This window comes from Pseudomassariella vexata, assembly GCF_002105095.1.
Source record: "Pseudomassariella vexata strain CBS 129021 chromosome Unknown BCR38scaffold_29, whole genome shotgun sequence".
Taxonomy (NCBI): domain Eukaryota; kingdom Fungi; phylum Ascomycota; class Sordariomycetes; order Amphisphaeriales; family Pseudomassariaceae; genus Pseudomassariella; species Pseudomassariella vexata.
The window spans coordinates 2,507-21,452 of record NW_024467984.1 but is presented as its reverse complement, the minus strand read 5'-3'; the positions used below and the strand labels follow the sequence as shown (position 1 = coordinate 21,452).

General features: G+C 52.9%; 4 protein-coding genes across 4 annotated transcripts; 3 read left to right on the top strand and 1 right to left on the bottom strand.

Annotated features, from left to right (window-relative positions):
• Positions 1-1,331: 1,331 nt before the first annotated feature.
• BCR38DRAFT_357253 (Arabinosidase C) lies at positions 1,332-2,908 on the top strand (the record flags this gene model as incomplete). The annotated part of the gene is made up of 2 exons (XM_040857088.1): positions 1,332-1,438; positions 1,501-2,908. 2 exons carry the CDS (start codon positions 1,332-1,334, stop codon positions 2,906-2,908), a joined length of 1,515 nt encoding a protein of 504 aa, XP_040709439.1.
• A 710-nt stretch (positions 2,909-3,618) lies between these two features.
• BCR38DRAFT_491223 (WD domain-containing protein) lies at positions 3,619-5,995 on the bottom strand (the record flags this gene model as incomplete). The annotated part of the gene is made up of 6 exons (XM_040864633.1): positions 3,619-3,642; positions 3,695-4,126; positions 4,180-5,388; positions 5,540-5,703; positions 5,802-5,818; positions 5,949-5,995. 6 exons carry the CDS (start codon positions 5,993-5,995, stop codon positions 3,619-3,621), a joined length of 1,893 nt encoding a protein of 630 aa, XP_040709438.1.
• Positions 5,996-8,914: 2,919 nt separating this feature from the next.
• BCR38DRAFT_357314 (eukaryotic integral membrane protein-domain-containing protein) lies at positions 8,915-10,106 on the top strand (the record flags this gene model as incomplete). Its single annotated transcript, XM_040857096.1, has 2 exons — positions 8,915-9,291; positions 9,362-10,106. The coding sequence occupies 2 exons, from the start codon at positions 8,915-8,917 to the stop codon at positions 10,104-10,106; spliced, it is 1,122 nt and encodes a 373-aa protein (XP_040709437.1).
• Positions 10,107-15,292: 5,186 nt separating this feature from the next.
• On the top strand, positions 15,293-18,344 carry BCR38DRAFT_491221 (uncharacterized protein; the record flags this gene model as incomplete). Its single annotated transcript, XM_040864632.1, has 8 exons — positions 15,293-15,437; positions 15,495-15,698; positions 15,758-15,840; positions 15,898-16,077; positions 16,135-16,227; positions 16,282-16,438; positions 16,498-16,742; positions 16,797-18,344. 8 exons carry the CDS (start codon positions 15,293-15,295, stop codon positions 18,342-18,344), a joined length of 2,655 nt encoding a protein of 884 aa, XP_040709436.1.
• Positions 18,345-18,946: the final 602 nt, after the last annotated feature.

The window sequence follows — 18,946 nt, the reverse complement described above, 5'->3', positions numbered from 1 at the left end:
GGCAGCTCAATATTAGGTCTCGTCTCTCAACCCTCGTGGCTGCTTACTAGACGGGGACCGATAACCGAGCTACTATCAAGTATTGACACCTGATAGTGAGAAACCCGACAAATCAACCGGGATATTTGGGCATAGGTTGCTCTCTTGGGTTCCCAGACCAGGTGGAGGGTATCTGTTCGCGGGGGCTTACGAGGCTGTCCACACATCCAGTCTTCGAGAAGAGGATCGCACGCGTTGTTGTATATCCAAATTAAAACACCCCCAATAGATTTAAAAGCTACTGCCTGCTTCTCAACAATGCTGTCTCAAAATCAAATAATCGAGTTATCACATTACCTACCAGCTGTGGATCGAGTGGGAATAGGTGCTGAAATGCACCATGTGGATCCCCCTTAGAATCGATAGAGCCGCCAGAGCCGCCCGAGCCGCCAAACAGGTGACAAAATAAACTACGCAACAGGGTAGAATAGCGTGGATTAAGATATAGCATAGCTCTGTATTTAAGGTTATAAGACCCGGTACAAACTAGTTATTCCAACCCAAAACCGAGCGAAGATGATAAAGAGTAGCGGGGCTATGAGCGGGGAAGCAATAACAGACGATGAATGTCAGTCCCAATATCGAAACTAAGGCAAAGTTTATTACCATCTTTTAATCTGCATAGGCAGCTACTGAGAAAGAGAACTGTCAGGACTACTCGGTACGTGTCTAATCATGCGATCTATATTGTCCGCCTGCCAGTCCTGTTGTGAAGCGAAGTCATGGTTACCAGCATATACACGTACGATTGACAACCCCACGAATGGGACGAGGAGTGGATCACACATGTTCACTAACTTTATAAGCGCCATCTCGCATCTGTTCTCTATTGTATCCCGCTCGGCGCCCACTTCAACTGTGTGGCCCCTCCCCACAATTGGTCACCATTCCATTTGGTGTGGCGAAGACCGGGGTTATCAAGTCACGGGCGATTGAATAAACCTCGAAACGGCGGCAACTATACATAGGTTGTTTGCACCAGCGAAGCCGAGCCGAGCATAGCGGGCTTGGCCGGAGAGATCCGAAAGCGGGCACAACGGGGTTCCTGCAGATGAACCACCATTATGCGCGCCAATCCCGGGGCGCAGGCGGGTGAGCTGCGTCCGAGTCGGCTGGAGAATAGACCGGTGTTAGTACTGAACAACCACCAGCATCGTGACCTTTCCCGAATTCATGACGGACAGAAGAGGAACAAATGATTGTGCTCTTTTCATTCACAAGTTCTTCTATCGTTCACCCAATTCGATACTGGGCATATATCTGGGGTAAACTTTGCAAGTAGGCTAACAACCATGACGACCTTCACCAAGCTCGCTGCCGGGGAGACGCCCCTAATCGAGGTGGATGCCAGGAAGAAGCTGTCCAAGATAGATCCCATGACGTATGGCGGGTTCACCGAGTGAGTCCCATCCTCCCAGCCAACTTGTTCCAAACCCCCTCTCAAAACTAACAAACTAAAAGACACATGGGCCGCTGCATCTACGGCGGCATCTACGACCCAGGCAACCCGCTCTCAGATTCCAAAGGCTTCCGCAAGGACGTCATCTCCGCACTCAAGGACCTCGACATCCCCGTGATCCGGTATCCAGGCGGCAACTTCGTCGCCACGTACCACTGGCAAGAGGGGATCGGGCCACGGGAAGACCGCCCCAAGCGTCCCGAGCTGGCCTGGCTGGGCGTCGAGTCGAACCAATTCGGCACCGACGAGTTCATGCAATGGCTCGACGTGTTGAGCGAGGGCAAAGAGCAGCGCGTCGAGCCGTACATCTGCCTTAACTTTGGCACTGGGACGTTGGACGAGGCGCTCGCGTGGGTCGAGTACTGCAACGGGATGCGGGACACATATTGGGCCAATCTCCGCCGCAAGAATGGTCATCCGGAGCCGTATAATGTCAAATACTGGGCGCTGGGTAATGAGGTGTGGGGGGATTGGCAGGTGTTGCAGATGACGAAGGAGGACTACGCCAAGAAGGCCATCCAGTGGGCTAAGGCGTTGCGGCTGTTGGATCCGTCGCTGTGTCTCATTCTCTGCGGACAGGACGGGCAGTCGTCATGGGACCATTACGTGCTGCACGAGTGTATTGGCTGGGTCGATATGCACAGCATCCACATCTATACGGCCAGCGAGGACCACATGAAGAACGTGACGGCGCCGCTGTCGGCCGAGCGGTCTATTGAGATCACGGCGTCGCTCATCGACCTTGCCCGCATCGAGAAGAAGATCGCGCCGACGAAGCCGCCGGTCAAGATATGCTTCGACGAATGGAACGTCTGGGACCCGGAGCGAGCCCCTGGCGACAAGGGCGCCGAGGAGTCGTACACGCTGTCCGATGCATTGGCGGTCGCCGTGTGGCTGAACGTCTTCGTCCGGCAGAGCAAGTACATTGGCATGGCCAACATCGCCCAGTCTGTCAACGTCATCAGCCCCTTGATGACCACCAAGGACGGCATCATCAAGCAGTCGATCTGGTGGCCGTTGCAGCTATTCAGCCAGTTTATGCGGGGGTGGACTATTGCTTGCCATGTGAGTGGCGGTGCGTATGATGGACCGACCCAGCCGGCCTGGCTGCAGGGCACCTTGGGCGAAGGCGCCCCTTGGTTGGATGTAAGCGCGACTGTCGATGATAAAGGTTATGTGAGCTTGGCTGTGGTGAACACCAACGAAATCGATGATTTCCAGGTTGAGCTGAAGGGCGTGGGCAAGAACGTTACCGTATACAAGGTGTCTGGCGAGGGCGTAACTTCGGGTAATATGGACGGAAAGGAGAATGTCGGCTTGAAAGAGGAGAGCTGGGATGGCACGGGCAAGTTTACCTTTCCTAAACACTCTCTGACAGTTTTGAGGTGGAAGGCTGTGTACTCTGGCTAGATGACAGTAACTGGTAATCGACATATAAATATAACCATTCGCCTTCTTCACCAAGTCCATCCACGACCCATCTGTACGCAGCCTCCACCATTCATCATGATAATGTTTATTCGATATTTGTACAGTTCGAGTACTTGCTATGTATAGCAATATAGCCCTTTCCGCTCTGTTTGGTTGCACAATTCCCCGACCGTCTCCCGGTGAATGATATCCAAGTTTCCCCTAATGTGACACCTGTGATCATTCGTCATGTTCCTCATTGCCGGACCCAAAACCAATGCTGAAAGATGAATCGGACCAGCCGCTGCCCGGACCGGCTCCGTGCGCAGCATGACCGGTTCTCACGATGATATGCCCGCCCCATAACGCCATTGCCCCGGGCGTCGCCTTTTGGCGAGAAGGTAATGTTCATCAGTGGCGAAGCACCGGAAATTGTACTGTTGAAATGTTCAGACCCGTCATCTATAATAGTTTTGTGACAGCAGATCTTCCGATACTTCGAATGCGCCCCCAAATTTCAGCCACGGGTGTGTCGGTGTGTCCAAGTGTGATTCCTTCGTTGATACGCAACGTAAGTCGACGTGGCCGCGCTTCGTTGACGCTGAGTGGAACCGAAACGTCTCAGGCATCCCGCAACCAATTTCGAGATCTGTTGCTCGAGAGGTCCTTCGCTCATTCTATGTCTAACAAATGAAAGTTTCACGAGCTTGTCATCGGAAGTTTATAACAGCCAACTGCAAATTTGATTAGCATATTGCGGGTACAGACGGGGTCGGACAAACTCACTCGACTATTTACACCGTATGCCAGTTTCTGCCCTGTCGAGTCCCAACAAAGGCAATGTTCGTCTTCTTCGTCCGACTCGGCATTCATTCGAGGGCTGAGCCACCCGGGATGAGGCATACGACTCCAACTGGCTCGTGGGATGCTGTGGTCGCCGACTTTCCAGATGAGAATCCGCTCGTTTGTCGCACCAGCGATGAAGGCTCCGTCAGGCGTGAACGCCAAGGCCACAATTGGGGGTCCCATAGTCATGGAGCATTTAGGTTTGCCATCAGAAGATCGGGCATTCCAGATGAAAATTGCCCCGTCTTCGCCGCCTGACGCAAGTAGACGCTCGTCGGGTGCCGGTTCGGACTGTAACGGCTGCCATGCCAATGCGGTGACAGCATCGTCGTGCGCCTTGATTTCACGTCGCTTCCCCGAAGCATCCCAGATCTGAGGATATGCAGGTTAGAACACAGTACGGACGCAAAGTCGGAAGATCTTACATCGACGTAGCCCTTTTCTCCACACGTTGCGGCCATTGATGAGCGCCAGTCAAATTGAACTTGCGTCAAGCTGTCGCCTTCGTGTGTTTCCAATTTCCTGGTTTCGATGATGTTCCCATCTATACAGCTCAATGAAACTAGCAACTCGCCACCACATAACAAGAATTCAGTTTCGCTGATCCAGGCGGCGTCCAGGGGATCGGCTTCAATATCATGGCGTGGAAGGAAATATGACATGGAGTTCGACGTTGTTGCGTGGTAGACAGTCACAAGTGTACCTCCATTGTCGGGCGCTATCGCCAGGATGGCGGCGTTGTTGGGGTTCCACCGTATTTTGATGATGGGCGGCTCTGGAACTTCAAAGTGATGGAGATGACTGCCGTCGGCACTCCATAGGCTGATGCGAGCCCTCGTTTCTGAGTCAGTGGCTACGGCGATTGCGGACCCATCCCAGTTCCAGGCCATGGCCGTCACCGTCGCCTTGGGCGCTATGTCATCCTCAATGAGGCTGTGGAAAGGTGGGACGACGACGCCGTTCACGTGACCAGGAGCAGGGTCCAGGTCGGCGGTCGTTGAGCTTGCACGCGAGACAGTCCAAACGCGGGCTAGCGCATCGGTGCCAGCAGCCGCCAAGATTGTGGGATCTCGGGGACTCCATTGGCAATGCAGCAGGACGGGCGCCGTCTCACTGTTGATTCTCGACGTCGACGTTCCAATTGGCGACGAGATTTGTTGTGCATCGTCGGAGCCAAGAGGAATAAAGGTGGTTTCGGGCGCAAGTTCCTCAACTTTATCGACCTGCGTGCCCTGCTCTGGGCCATCAGTCCGAGGCGTCGGCGTCGGAGCTTGCTCGCCTTCCAGGGGGGACGGGTAGGCGTGGTTGTCGCCGTGGTGGCTCTGCCCGTCAAGTTCCATGGGTGTTGTGGCTGCATCCACCCCATTTGGCCCATTTTGGGTTTCATAGCCATTGCTCAGACGAGGCCGCTTGGCCGCCGGGGATCCATTAAGCTGCGGCTGCTGTGGCCTGTTGTCGACTGGACGTTTTCGGGGATTTTCGATATCTGGCTCTCCTTCTGCGTCCTCCTCCGAATCATGCTCCTCGTCGGCTGGAGGCAGAGGTGCCGCAGTTGCTGCTGCAGCGTTTGCCATCAGAGGACCAAACACTCCTAGCTGCACCCCCTCGGCCACTGCCGCTGCATTTTGAGGCACCTGCACGCAAATTGTCAGTGCCCCTGGGCTAGATCCACGCAAAAAGAATAAAACCAACCCGCCTCGCCTCGCCTCCATTCGCAATCTTCAATGTCTCGCTAAATGCGCTTGGGACGGCGAGATTGGAGGATTTTGGTAACGGTCAACTTACCTGCTGCGACTTGGCGAATTCCCTCTCCAATGCATTGTAGAGCAGGCCCCGGTTTAATGTGTTGACTAGTGCGTGACTCTTGACGTGACGCGCAAACTCGAGCTGCCGGTGCGGTTCTTCAATGTGCCACTCCTTTTGGAATTTGACCGCCGTCTCTCGATAGTCTGCAAATCCACGTTAGTTTAGCCACCCAAGTCCACAGAGCATGTCACCAGCACACATAATGCTGCGACGAGTGTCCAATTTAGTTCATGACACATACTGCCTTCTATGAGATACCTGCGACTGCGAGTTAATGGCTATGTTTCTCTGTGAGTGTGCGCGGCGAAGATATTGGAATCGGGCGATGCAACAGGCGTTGGGGCGTCATGAGCCATGAGCCGCCCGAGGGAACAGTGGGACGACCTACCTCCAGATTAAGAAATTGACACGGTTGGAGTCGAGAGGCTCCTTCATGGTGAGAAATGCGTCGTGAGATCCAGTGTATTGCCGTGTGCACGTCGAGAATTGATAGATTGATGAAAAAGAAGGATGCTGGAAAGTTTGGAAGACCGGCCGTGGAGAGCAACCTATGGATCTGTGCTAGGCACACCAAACGGGTCTAGTCCCATAAAAAGATACATCCCGACTGCGAGTCTAAATGTACCTGTCCACTGCTAGTGTGCTCAACTGCCAGCACTTCAAGACAGGTTCGTGACCGGGGCTCTCGAGCAATGTACGAAGTACAAAATGGTTGATGCACTTCCGTGTTGCAATACAAGTTAATTGCTTCTACCAGTCTTGATGACCAACAACAAGGCATCCTGAGATAAACCAGCCAGCATACCGATTTCATTCACGCACAATTGACGGGATACCCTCATATGTTCGAGACCCGGTGCGCCGTTTATTCTGCGCACCGCTTCCTGGCGAAGCTTCCTCGGCGCCGCAAGCCGTGCCATCGTCAGTCTTCCATGGTATGAAAATTGGCCTCATGGAACAACAATAAAAACAGCAGAGCCTGCATTTGCATTTGCAAGCAGCAGCAGCATCTCTTTATGACCGATCGTTCTTTCCGACGAGACAATCCCTAACTGGCCGAGGCCGCGAGGTGCCTTCAAGCGGGTTCCCGCCCGTTCGATGAAATTGATGAACCTGGAGACGACTCCAACTTGACACATCAGGGTCTTGGGATTCGCGAACGGCTACTGGGTACAATGTACCAAGTACCTTACCTCGTCAAAACTGCCCAGGTGGCCCCATCGCCAATCTGGGTTACAAGTCGCACAAAGAGTGGCCTCAAAAGCCTCCAATGCTCACTAGATCAGTGAAACGGGTATATTATGTGGATTTCATAGGGCAATGCATTTCAATAGGCGATGGCCAATCGTGCCATCTACGCAGTACGGTCTGGGGCGAGCAAGCAGGCAGGCTCGTTGTCATTGAGTCGAGAGATGCTATGAAGTGTCTGTCTGTCTGGTATTGGTTTGTTTCAGCATTACGGTTCTGACCTTCAGGTGCCGTTCTCCGTTCGTGCATCTGGGTGGTAGGGTTGATAAATGGGGTTTGCCGCCGGGGTTGTTGATAGGATGCATATCGACAAGGTGAGTGTTGGGGACAGGTCACAGGCTCGCTGCCGCCATTGCACGCATCCTCGAGCGGCGAGGGAGGCGACGCCGACGCCGCCGCGTCGCTGGGGTTCGTTCGATTTTTGGAACAAGTGAAAGCTTGGGTCTGTCAGCCTTGGCATCGTGCGTGCTATTGGCTAGCCTGGGCCATCCCGGCTGTCTGGGGTCTTCGGGCTCTTTTAACTTGTGGCACCTATCCGCGCTACTTCGGCAAGAGATTGGATCAAGTGGCCGGTTGGGCTGAAGAATCAAGAAAGGCCTCGATCGAAACGCCCTGCTGCCGCTGAGCCAATAATAGCAGAAGCGGATTCGTGGGGTTGGAAGAAGTGACAGTTGTTCCCAGGTACATTTGAACAATTGTACTATTTGCGGTCTCAATCAAGTTCATTATGCAGGCCATCCTGCCATCCAGGCACGGAGGGTGGACCGGGGAGGGGGAGTTTTTTGGTTTTTTTTTGTTCGAATAGAGAAACATTCCAGGTTGCTTCCCAGTTCATGATCGGCAGGACTCGCAGCTGATCGTTGTCAGTCCGGCTAATTCCCATATATGGCTTAGCGTTCGAAGAATGGCCCCTTTTATCGAGTCGCTCCGCATGATGCAATTTGAGATGCCACATGGTGGTTTGACTCGTGCGACACACAGCATTCTGAGTTTACGTATCCATGCCGTGAGGCTTTCGGGAAGACTCGCCTCATCAGTTATTGAGCCTGGCGCTAAGAGAGCGGTGAATGATCGAGTCCGTTAGACCCAGTGTGCAATACCTAACTGCAGCGTGGAGAAACTCAGCATAGTAATTTCTATTTGCCTGGACCCGCGTGTTCCGACTTGTCCGATCTCCATTGAACATGCTCCCCAGTTTCAGACTGAAATACGGACTGATCTCCGAAGGGGAAAAATATGCACGGTGGCCCCTTCCCGCCTCGTCAGCCGCGGCATCGTGTGTGACCGAAAAGCCTTCAGATGGGTCCAGTTTGGCATTTCACGACTCTTTCGGGGTTTTCTAGGTTTACACAATGTGAACAATTGAAAGTGGATACAATTTAACTAGACAGGGTCGCCTTCTGTCTGCTACCTTGAGCAGGCCTGTCATTCTTAAGACCATTTACCAAGCGGAGGACAGAACAATCGGCGCACCAAGGGTGGATGGAATAACATGAGATACCACGGTATTCCAGTATAATAGACAGGAATAACTTACCAGTTATATCAACTAAGATTCTTTCTGTCCTCCACTTGTGAAATATCATGCAGCATAAACAACTTGAGGGAGTTCGTCTTTCCCGGTAGAAAACCGCAAGTCATCTCGAAGTACTCTTAGCTCAATTGCACTGGCTGAGCTGTTCATTGTCAGATGTCACCCTATTCTCAATATGACATAAGCACCGCCGGTGCTTCGGTCGTTCCAGCGATACTCTGGGGATTTGAGTAGTTTAACCAGCCAGCAATGCATACCTTAAAACTATTGAACTTCAGAGCTACTGAAAATGATGGATTGAACCACGTGAAAGCTATTATATTCTATCGTCTCTTGTCACAGATGCTGGTGGTATCTCATATTTTCTACCTCTTGGCATTCATATCAACTTTGCCCACGGCGGCTTCTAGGGTTGTAGCAGACACTCGGGCCACCAGCCCCAAGAAACGGGAATCTCCGTGCTTCTGCTGGGACCGTGTCATTTGGCTACGTCTAGCAATGCAAAGTAGTGCTCCGAAAGCAAAACCAAGCTTGATGCTAGACGTCGACGACGACGACACCCAACATCCGCCATGCCACCCCGACTGAACATACCGCCAGTGACACGCATTCTGCTCGTTGCGCTGATTGCGCAGTCTACCCTGAGCGCGGCGGTGCGATACCGACAATGGTCAGCCCAGTCCGAGATCGTCGTTGAATGGCTGACCCTCGTCCCACAACTCTCACTCTTTTACCCGTGGACCTTCGTCACCACTACTCTGGTCGAGAACAATGTATTTACGGCTACGCTTGGTGGTTTTACATTGTTTCACGGCGGACGCTACCTGGAGAGAGCCTGGTCGTCGAGGGAATTTGCCAAGTTCCTTCTGGTGTCGTCCTTGATACCCAACCTGCTCTGCTTCTTATCTATGGTCATGCTATTTACTCTCTCTCGCAATGAGAGATGGACGTGAGTACTGCGCTGCCCCAATAAATCTGGCACCTGGTGCTGTAAGACTAACGCTGTGATCAACATGTAGGCTGACGACAATCAATGGCACAATACCCCTTCAGATCTCGTTTCTGGTCGCCTTTAGCCAGCTCGTGCCGGCGCACACCGTCACCCTCTTCCGCGGCCTAGTGTCTTTACGCGTGCCAAGGTTTCCTTTGATATATATTGGCCTCGTGACGGTGCTCACTCCAACCCCGTTCCTGACGACCGCCTCCCTCTTCCTCGCAGTTTTTGGGCTGCTCACGAGCTGGACGTACCTGCGGTTTTACAAGACTGTATTTCCCGACCTCGACTCGTCGCAACCGACTTCGATGCATGGAGATGCAAGCGAGACGTTCGCTTTCGCTGAGTTCTTTCCTGGGCCCGTCAAGCCGTTCGTGGCCGCCTTCTCGGAGCAAATATTCAACTTATTGGTTGCCATGCGAGTCTGCACCCCATTTTCGCAGACGGACCTCTCCGCAGCTCAGGGCGGCAACTACATACAGCGAGGCGCATCGGGTGGTGGCGTAAGAGCTGAAGCTGAAAGAAGGAGAGCTCTGGCTCTAAAGGCGTTGGACCAGAGGCTTCATGCTGCGACAGGACCGAGTGCACCCCGGAGCCATTCCCAGCCCCCAAGCCAGACTAGCGGCCCAACAGTACAGACGCAGCCACAGCCGAGTACTCAGACGGCCATGACGACGCAACCGACCAGCATGCTAGGCGAGACGAACTATGTCCCTGAACACGACCACCACGATCACCACGACCACCACCACAAGAAGGACGGAGCTTGAGCACATTAACTCACGGAAAGGGGCGTAGGAGTTTGGTGGTCTCTCGTGTATTATACCATGAGCATTTGCGAGCACGGAACAGGCCTTAGAGGACACGGAACTTACTACGGGGGTATTGTCTTTATTCGGCCTAAGGGGATTTACAAATGATTTTGAAATGGCAGATCCAACGAGATGATCTGGCTTAGTGTTTTCAATTTGAAGTGTTCATGCGAGCAAGATGTCTCTTGGGAATGTTACATTATATACTAGCATGTGGCTCATTGGGCACAACCAGAGGGAGGCGGTCTATTGCTTATTGTTTTCATGTTTACTTTACGACGAGAACTGCCGCGTCGTTATCTTCGCTTTGGAAACTATTTGGACATTGAATATGTGCTTCATACTTCAGGTATAGCATTCATTCACGAAGGGTGAACATGATGCGGTTTTCGAAGGTGTCTGAGACTGAACTGCGGAGACTGAACTGCGGATAGGATATCAAGTATGCCTACTGTTTTTTGACAACAGAAAGCCCGACAACTATCAAACCCGAAGTAACTATGAGGAGAAGAAGAAGAAGAAGAAGAAGAAGAAGAAGGAAGCCTGGACTTAGCGGATACTTGCTCTCGAGGTTGCTTATTGCCAGCTGCACTTCAGATATTGATAATATACAGCGCCAGCCACAACCGAGAGCATGCCTGAGGTGAGTAGTGGCTGACGACTCCGAAGTCGTTACACGGCGTACACCGAGAATGAAGCGATATTGTGGCTTGCCGAAAGTGTGCCAGGAGAACTGTGACGAGCCGGGTGTGACGGGCTCTTGAGAAACCTCAAACAGGGACAGATTTGTCTCATCATAACGGATCGGCTTAGCACGTAGGACACACTACAGGGTTATCGGCTTTTCGAGTGACGACGACTTGCAACCGTTGCAGCCAGTCCCACCAAGTCCCCGCTGCCGGCGTTGAGGTAACCTCGGTGCCCACAGATTGGCTCCCCCGTGGGACAGCATTACCTAGTTTCGTTCCTGCGACATTTTCCACGGTTTCTCAACAAGTGACAACAGTGCTTTTAGTGCTTGTGTACTGCTGTGTGCTGCTGTGTATGTGCATCATTATTATCATCATCATCATCATCATACAATGGGTAGCATCTCGGGAACCTGACGACATATCTGGGGCATGTTTTAGATACCCACGCTTTCTGCGCCCTTCAAACGATCCGATCTACCGTATCCCTGTGCGTCGCGGCGCCCGTTCTTGTTGGGTCACCCCGACATGGGGCTGCAGTCTGCATGCGTTGCTGTAAAAATAAAGAACGGGCTTGTTTCAACATTTCCTCCATCCCTCGCCCGTAAGCGAAAAGAGGCTCTCGCCACAACGAGTCACACAACACCTCGTCCTCATTGCTTGGGGAAATAAAAGGCCATCGGCCGCGGAATATTGAACAACGGGACCCAGGGGCTGTGCGTGCCGCCCAACACAGACGCCGAAGGAGTTTGCCGCTTAGGCAAGGATGTGACCTGGAATTGGAACCAAAGCACGTTCGTTGTTCCCATTCCCAGCAGATACGGGATCAAACTGCGGGGATCAGCCGATCAAATAGGATTTCCCATGTAATAAAATGTGTACCGAGTGACTTGTCAACAACAAGCTCAATTGTGCAAGCGTTCGGGTGTCGTTTTGGGTTGGTCGGCAACAAAACAACTGATTCGTGACGAAAAAGCCCACAGAAGCCCAGAAGCCCAGAAGCCCAGGACCCAGCCAGCTCATCTGACGCACAGGCTAGCAGAACAAGTCTCATCGAGTGGGTGGATTGAGGCAGTCAAAAGTTGTTTATTTTTTATTTTCTCTTATACGGCTTGCTCCTGGTCCGCAAGTCAAGCCGATGCAGGCAACTCGGGCTGTGTCACGCTCACGCGCCGCACGCAGCGATGATGGATCATTAAAAGACGCTGTGAAAAAAAAACGAGCGGCGGTTGCAGTTGCAGGGACGCATGGAAATGGGCCCCCGGTTACCTACTAGTATGCTCACACCAAAAGCATGCAGGCAGGCAGATGGAGGCTCTCATCTGGACTGGTGCTGCCCGTGTATATGGGGCCCTCATGGAGCTGCCGAACCCTGGGCAAATGGAGCATTTCAACCACGCTCGTCCCTCTTGCTCGCTTTTGTGCTTGTGGCACCTCGAGGCGTACCGGTTTTCTGACGGCACGGCCAATGACACGCCAAACGTCCACCCTGTGCGTCAACCGCCTGCTCATGCGTGAGATGCAGAGAGATGCAGTTCGGCCACTCAATCTGGATGGTCTTAAAGGAGGATGCAGGTGTGGGCTAAAGTAAGTAAGCTCCCACAGCCAGCCTGCCATTCCTACCCACACTTATGCACTATATTACCACACATCGTGCTCGACCGATGCGGGCGCGGAACCGGTAAAGTCTGGCTCCCACGCTTCCTCATGCTCACTTTTTTACACCCTTAATTAAAGGTAAGTTACTGCGTCAACTAAATTGCATATTCGCACTTCGGGCAAGGCTCATCTCCTTGCCTCTTGTTTAACTGGATTTCTGCGTGCAGCAGGCATAACCAGTACTCACTCTAAAGTTCCATGGTGATGCGACGGCATCACTTCCGTCTTGCTCATCCCGGCCCGCACTTGGACTGCGGGCAATCACATACCCGATTCAAACGTACTTAAATAACTAGCTGCAGATAGGTTGCGGGAAAACTCGCAACAGCGCAAGGGATGCCATATGCAGCTTCGTACAGGTAATTGATATACTGCAAGCTGGCGCCTCATCATTCACACGGCAAATCAATTTGAGTAAATTGTTGAAAGCATCTGCAGAGTTCTGGCGTTCCGTTCTCAGAGTAATACCCATTTGAATCGCTTAAAATAGAGAACCCTTCCTCCGGTCCCGTCAACTTTAACAATCAACCCATCTCTCATGGCCACGCCATCGCCGGTTAACACGCACGTGGGCAAGAGTCAAAAACAAGACTAGTCAACATAGACCCTTTCGAGATAGTCCCTTGGGCATGATCACAACTGTTGAGACCCCTTGATCGAGTTTCGCCGTGCAGACCGCCTCACCTGCTCTGGCTACAGCAACGGGGAACATCCTCGTTCCATGAAGTGAGCGCATTCCTTGAAATACCTCAGTATTGTTGCTGTCATCCCGCAATCTGCAAGCAGCGGCCAATACCAGCAAAAGCTTCTAGAACCCCTAAGTTTCAAGCAGGAGTGGGAATGCATGAACTCTGTGTACAATAAGCACAAAGTCGGTTAGCCGTTGAACCTACCCCCTGGCAGACAACCTCGGAAATAAACGTGCATCAGTTGTCTGATGAAGTTGGACCTGAAGAACTAAAAACTCAAAGACGCGGATGCTTTCTCTGTCTGATCGGTCGCAGCGGGTTTGGTATATTGAACTTGCATTAAAGACTGGATATATGTGCTGATCGCTTAAAAGCAAGATCGACAGGACGATATACGGACTTATCCTCAAGACCCCAAAATTACCGGCAATAGCGGCTAACCTGATACGATGGGAAGGATGAGATTGTGGATGTGTTCACACGTGGACGGTTCTCACCGCGTTGGAAAATATCAGATCAAACATCCGGTTCGGCGATTGACATCTGTGAAAGTCATCCACTCTCATCAGTGAGTTGAGCGACCCTTTCTTTCGTAATTCTCTGACAACGTTGAAGCCGTCTCATCTGAAGCTTACCTTCCATCGGTGAGGACGTTGTTGCTGTTCCCGCATTGGAATTGTTACCCTGGCTGCCAGTGCGATTGGGAGGGATGCGACATGGCATTAACCAAGTTGAGTAAAGGCCTTCAGTGAGTTTCGAAGAGGATAAATACTCCGATGCGATAAGCGTGCCTCAATTTTAGTGGGCTCTGTCATCATAATGGGTGGCTTGCAATCAAGTGCCACATCGCCATCCATGACGGGATACCCTTCAAACGATCTCTGGGCTGCTCTGGGGGGCCACACGGGCGACAGCCCAAATTTGGCTTGTCTCGGGAACTTCGTGTGCGTGATGCATTAAGTAGCGCCAGGTTACTGATGAGTACCCCACCTTCAGGCGGAACTATGGGGCTCACCGGCTCTGTACCGCTCACTTAAGATGGCAGGTTGGCAGCTGACAATCTGTACTGCATTTGACGACTGCCAACTTCTGCGCCTTCGGCTATTCCTCCGGCGATTCTGGTCTGAGCAGCAAGCGACTGAGTGATTTCTGTGCTGCTTGTCCCTTCTGTTGGCATCTGGGTAATCAAAGCCTTTCCAATGTTTGCTCCCTCAATACCGAAAACGCTTGTTGGGCAGGATCACTCGTCGCGTTCGTCCTACAACTCTAAGCCTCCATAGCGCCGCCCTCCGCTCGCTACCGGTGGCAGAAGAGTGACCCTGGTTGTGAGGCTGGGCCCCCATACGCGATACATCTGGTCTGAGCGTTCCAAACTTTACTAGAGGGTCCACCCTCTCCAGTACATAAGCGGTACTGCAGGAGACTTTCCGTGGGGCAGCCGCCAAAGTTCCTCTTCAGGGGTCGGTCCTGTGGAGCATGCGCCTAGAAGACATTACGCTTCCCAGCACTGGTCCTTCTACAGTCGTGGGTAAGGGTTGTTTGAGGACTTTTTGGGGAGAACGAATCTTGCTCCTCTCTCCCGATTTCCTCATTCACTCATATCCTTCCCGTCGCCTTTCTCACCCACCCACAAGCCCATTGAACCCCATCCCGTCCTCGAGGCTGGCTCACATGGGCATCTAGTTCAACCATCGTGAACGTAACTAGCGACTAGCGATCTCGGTATTGAGACACTCGTCCACGGTTATTTTAAGCTGTGAGGCGATAGGGTCTTTTACCAACCAAACGGCTTCGTCATCTTGCGGTCGCGACCGTTAGGAGCGGCTTTCTGGGGCTATCACAGACTGCACCTGCCACCATCTTCTTGAGATACCCAACCCAATACGCTGCAACCGCCCTCCTCTGGCCGAGTCGGTCTATCCTTTTTTTCCTCTGGCTATTGTTCCACTAGTTGTTTCGCGTTGATATCTTGCCGCGAGCCCAGTCCTGTCGACTTTTCAGCTGCACCACCGTGTGGACTCCACCGCTACAAACAGCTTCAGTCAGTCTTGGTCAGGTCGATGGACAGCAGTTTTCCACGAGCCAGATAGAGCAAAGTAGAGCGATCATGGCCAACCACCACCCATCGCCTCAAATGGCGATGCAGATGCATCACGGTCCGCAAGGGCCCCAGGCCCCAGGCCCTGCTCCCTATGCCGCGTCTCCGTCGCGTGCCATCCTCACCGTCAACGAACATCTATGGATGCAAATTGGTACGTACGTTCCATGATGCTGGTGATCTAGAACACATCTAAGCAACTCGTCCACAGGCAGTTTCTCGGAGCTCCTCGGCAATCTCGAAGAGGCTATGAGCGCCTACGAGCACGCCCTTCGCGCGAACCCTAATTCCGTCCCGGCGATGAATGCGATCAGTCTCATTCTACGAACTCGGGAAGAGTTCCACAAGGCGGTCGATTTTCTCCAGGCCATTCTCAAAATAGATGACAGGAATGGTGAAGTCTGGGGTAGCCTCGGTATGCTGTCCCTTGCTTCAGCTGGTGGGGCCTTATTTAAACTAACACTTCTCATTTAGGCCACTGCTTTCTCATGATGGACGACCTACAGCAAGCGTACGCGGCATACCAGAATGCATTGGTCAACTTGCCAAATCCCAAAGTTAGTAAAAACATATTCACTACAAGGTCCCCCCCGTGCATGCTAACGACAGGTCAGGAGCCTAAGTTGTGGTATGGCATCGGTATTCTCTATGACCGCTATGGGTCCTTGGAGCATGCGGAGGAGGCGTTTTCGCAAGTCATGCAGATGCAACCCGATTTCGAAAAGGCCAACGAAATATACTTCCGTCTGGGCATAATCTACAAGCAACAATCCAAGTATGGACAGAGTCTGGAGGTTAGTAATTCCTAAAGCCCCTCGCCTGAGTGCAACGGCTGTTCTAACTCGGCGCAGTGTTTCAAGTACATTGTGACATCGCCTCCGCCGCCTTTGACTGAGGAAGACATCTGGTTCCAGATCGGTCATGTACATGAACAACAGAAAGACGTAAGTTGCCTTTGCCGCCTTCGCATCCAGACCCTGGCTAACTCGCCATTCCAGTACGACAGTGCCAAAGCCGCATACAGTCGTGTTTTGGACCGCGACCCGGCCCATGCAAAGGTCTTGCAGCAGCTCGGCTGGCTTCATCACCAACAAAGTAGCAGCTTTTCGACCCAAGAACGAGCCATTGAATATCTCGAAAAGTCCGTAGCAGCCGGTAAGTAGAAGCATCCACGCTCCTCGGTGCCTGTGAGATTCCACTAACCCACTTGACAGACAACAGCGATGCGCAGAGCTGGTATCTCCTCGGCCGATGCTACATGTCACAGCAGAAATACCCCAAGGCATATGAGGCATACCAGCAAGCGGTATACCGAGATGGACGAAACCCTACATTCTGGTGCTCGATTGGCGTGCTCTACTACCAAATCAACCAATACCGCGACGCCTTGGATGCCTACTCTAGAGCTATTCGACTGAACCCGTACATTTCTGAAGTCTGGTATGACTTGGGTACTCTGGTGCGTACATCCATTCACGTGATTGGCATATGAATACAGCTAACAACTACCCAGTATGAGTCCTGCAACAACCAGATCACCGATGCACTTGATGCTTATCAGAGAGCTGCCGAGCTGGATCCTGCAAACCCGCACATCAAGGCCAGACTCACGCTACTTCGGCAAAATGGCTCGAACAATAACAACATGCCTCAGGGGCCTCCCCCGATGCCCACTGATGTGCACCCCCAAACCTACGGCGCTCAAGGGCCGCCGGCTCCGCAATGGACCGGAGCATCCGCGGCACCCCAGCAGCAGCAGAATGGACGCCCTCCTCTTGGACCTCCGGGACCAACAGGACCGGGAGGAGTCAATGGATGGAGCAATAGGTTGTCCGAGGTCAACCCTCCCCAACCGCAGCCGCCTAACCCCTATGACCAGCGAGATCCTTTCCGCGGGCCTGCACCTCCCATGGCACGAGGACCAAGTCCCCGTCAGGAGCAGCAGATGCGTCCTTATGGCGGCGATGCAAGTCGTCAAGGTCCTGGGCCGATGAGACGGGGACCTTCACCTGGACCTCCACAACACTACGGCCCGCCTCCAGGTCAATCTCAACCACCGCCCCCTTCTTCACAAGGCCCGCCTGCTAGAGTAAGCAATCCTAACTACACGCCGGCGCCATCCGCCAGCATGCCTCCCACCAACGGACCCCCTCCCAATGGCGCCCCGCCACCGCACAACCTGATGCCCTACCGTCAAGGCTCCCCTCGCTCCGATTCACGCCCGCCTATGCATGATAACCGCATGCCCTCGCCTAAGTCGGCATATCCTCAACATCAACCGCCTCCATATGCTCCGCACCACGAACCTGGTCCTAGCAGCATGGACAACGGTCTTCCCCAACCGCCATCCAAGGGCCCTATGGGTCCTGATGGTCCCGTGCATCGTGCCGATGATCGACCGCCTTCGGTTGGGCCCAAAAGACTGCGGGAGTGGGAGGATGAGCCATCAATCAAGAAGCCCGCATCGGATGAAAATCGCGCCAGGATGGACGACATGCGCCATCGACGCCCGTCCACACCTCTTCGCGGCGGCGAAGCATACCGTCGTGCTTCACCCGACGCACATCGCTTTGAGGACCAACGCCGCTTGGAGGAGCAACAACGCCGTGTGGAGGAGCAACGCCGGGTTGACGAACAGCGTCATGCTAATGAGAACTACCATCCTTCTGAAGCTGCGCATCACCCTCCAGCTCACCAGATGCCTAATCACCTACCTCCAATGCAACAAGGCCCTTCACCAATGCCGGGCATCATGCACGAGCCACCTCAGCCAGTTCTCACACCAAAGGACTACGCCCAGGACGAGCGTTCCAGAGTAGAACATCCCCCTGTCGCCCCTGCTCCTCCCCCACAGATGAGTGAGCCTGAGCGAGCTGCCAGAAAAATGGACGTTGATGAGGACTATGATGACAGTGGTGAAGAAGAGAAGAAGATAAGCATGGGCGGGCCTAACTCTGGACCGGGCTCAGCTGCCGGTGACCTGAAGAACGCGACACCCACCAGCGCTGGTGGGATGAACGGGATGATGGGAACCGCTCCAAAGACGGAGGGCGCTGCTTAGAAGGGACCCTAGTCTTTCGTCTCCAACACAGGCTTTCCCAGGGTGATGAGGAACTTACTTTAAGTGGTGGCGGCGTTCCTCCCATCACTCTCGCAAGAGCGTGGGCCATGCACGAACTTGCCCATCGTATGGCTGCGCAGCAACACATACAAGCGCACGCTAAACATGAGGCCGATAGGCGACAAACTTGAAAGTCAAGGAAATTGAAGAAGAGATTTCAAAACTCGAGGAATGGACGGCGAGGTTGGGGCATCAGTACGACTGTTATCGGCAATTACTTGCAGCGAAAAGCTTTTGGGTGATTCTCAAGATCCGTAGCTAGCATTTGTCCAAGCATGTTGTGCTGCTGGGGGAAGGGGGAGGGGGTGAGGGTGAGGGCGGGGGATGGTCGGAGGAGCAAGAAAACATTTATGGCATTGCGAAGGTTTTTTTCAAAGTGAGCAGTTTGGGCACACTGGCGACATACCCTTTCGTCTTGTTAATGGTTTCTCAATGTATATCTTTGGCTGCCAAGACGGCGTTCTCGTTTAAATACTTTGGGCAAAAAACCTATTGCGGTGGTCCATGGTTATTATTCACTTCAGTATTGCAATGACACAACA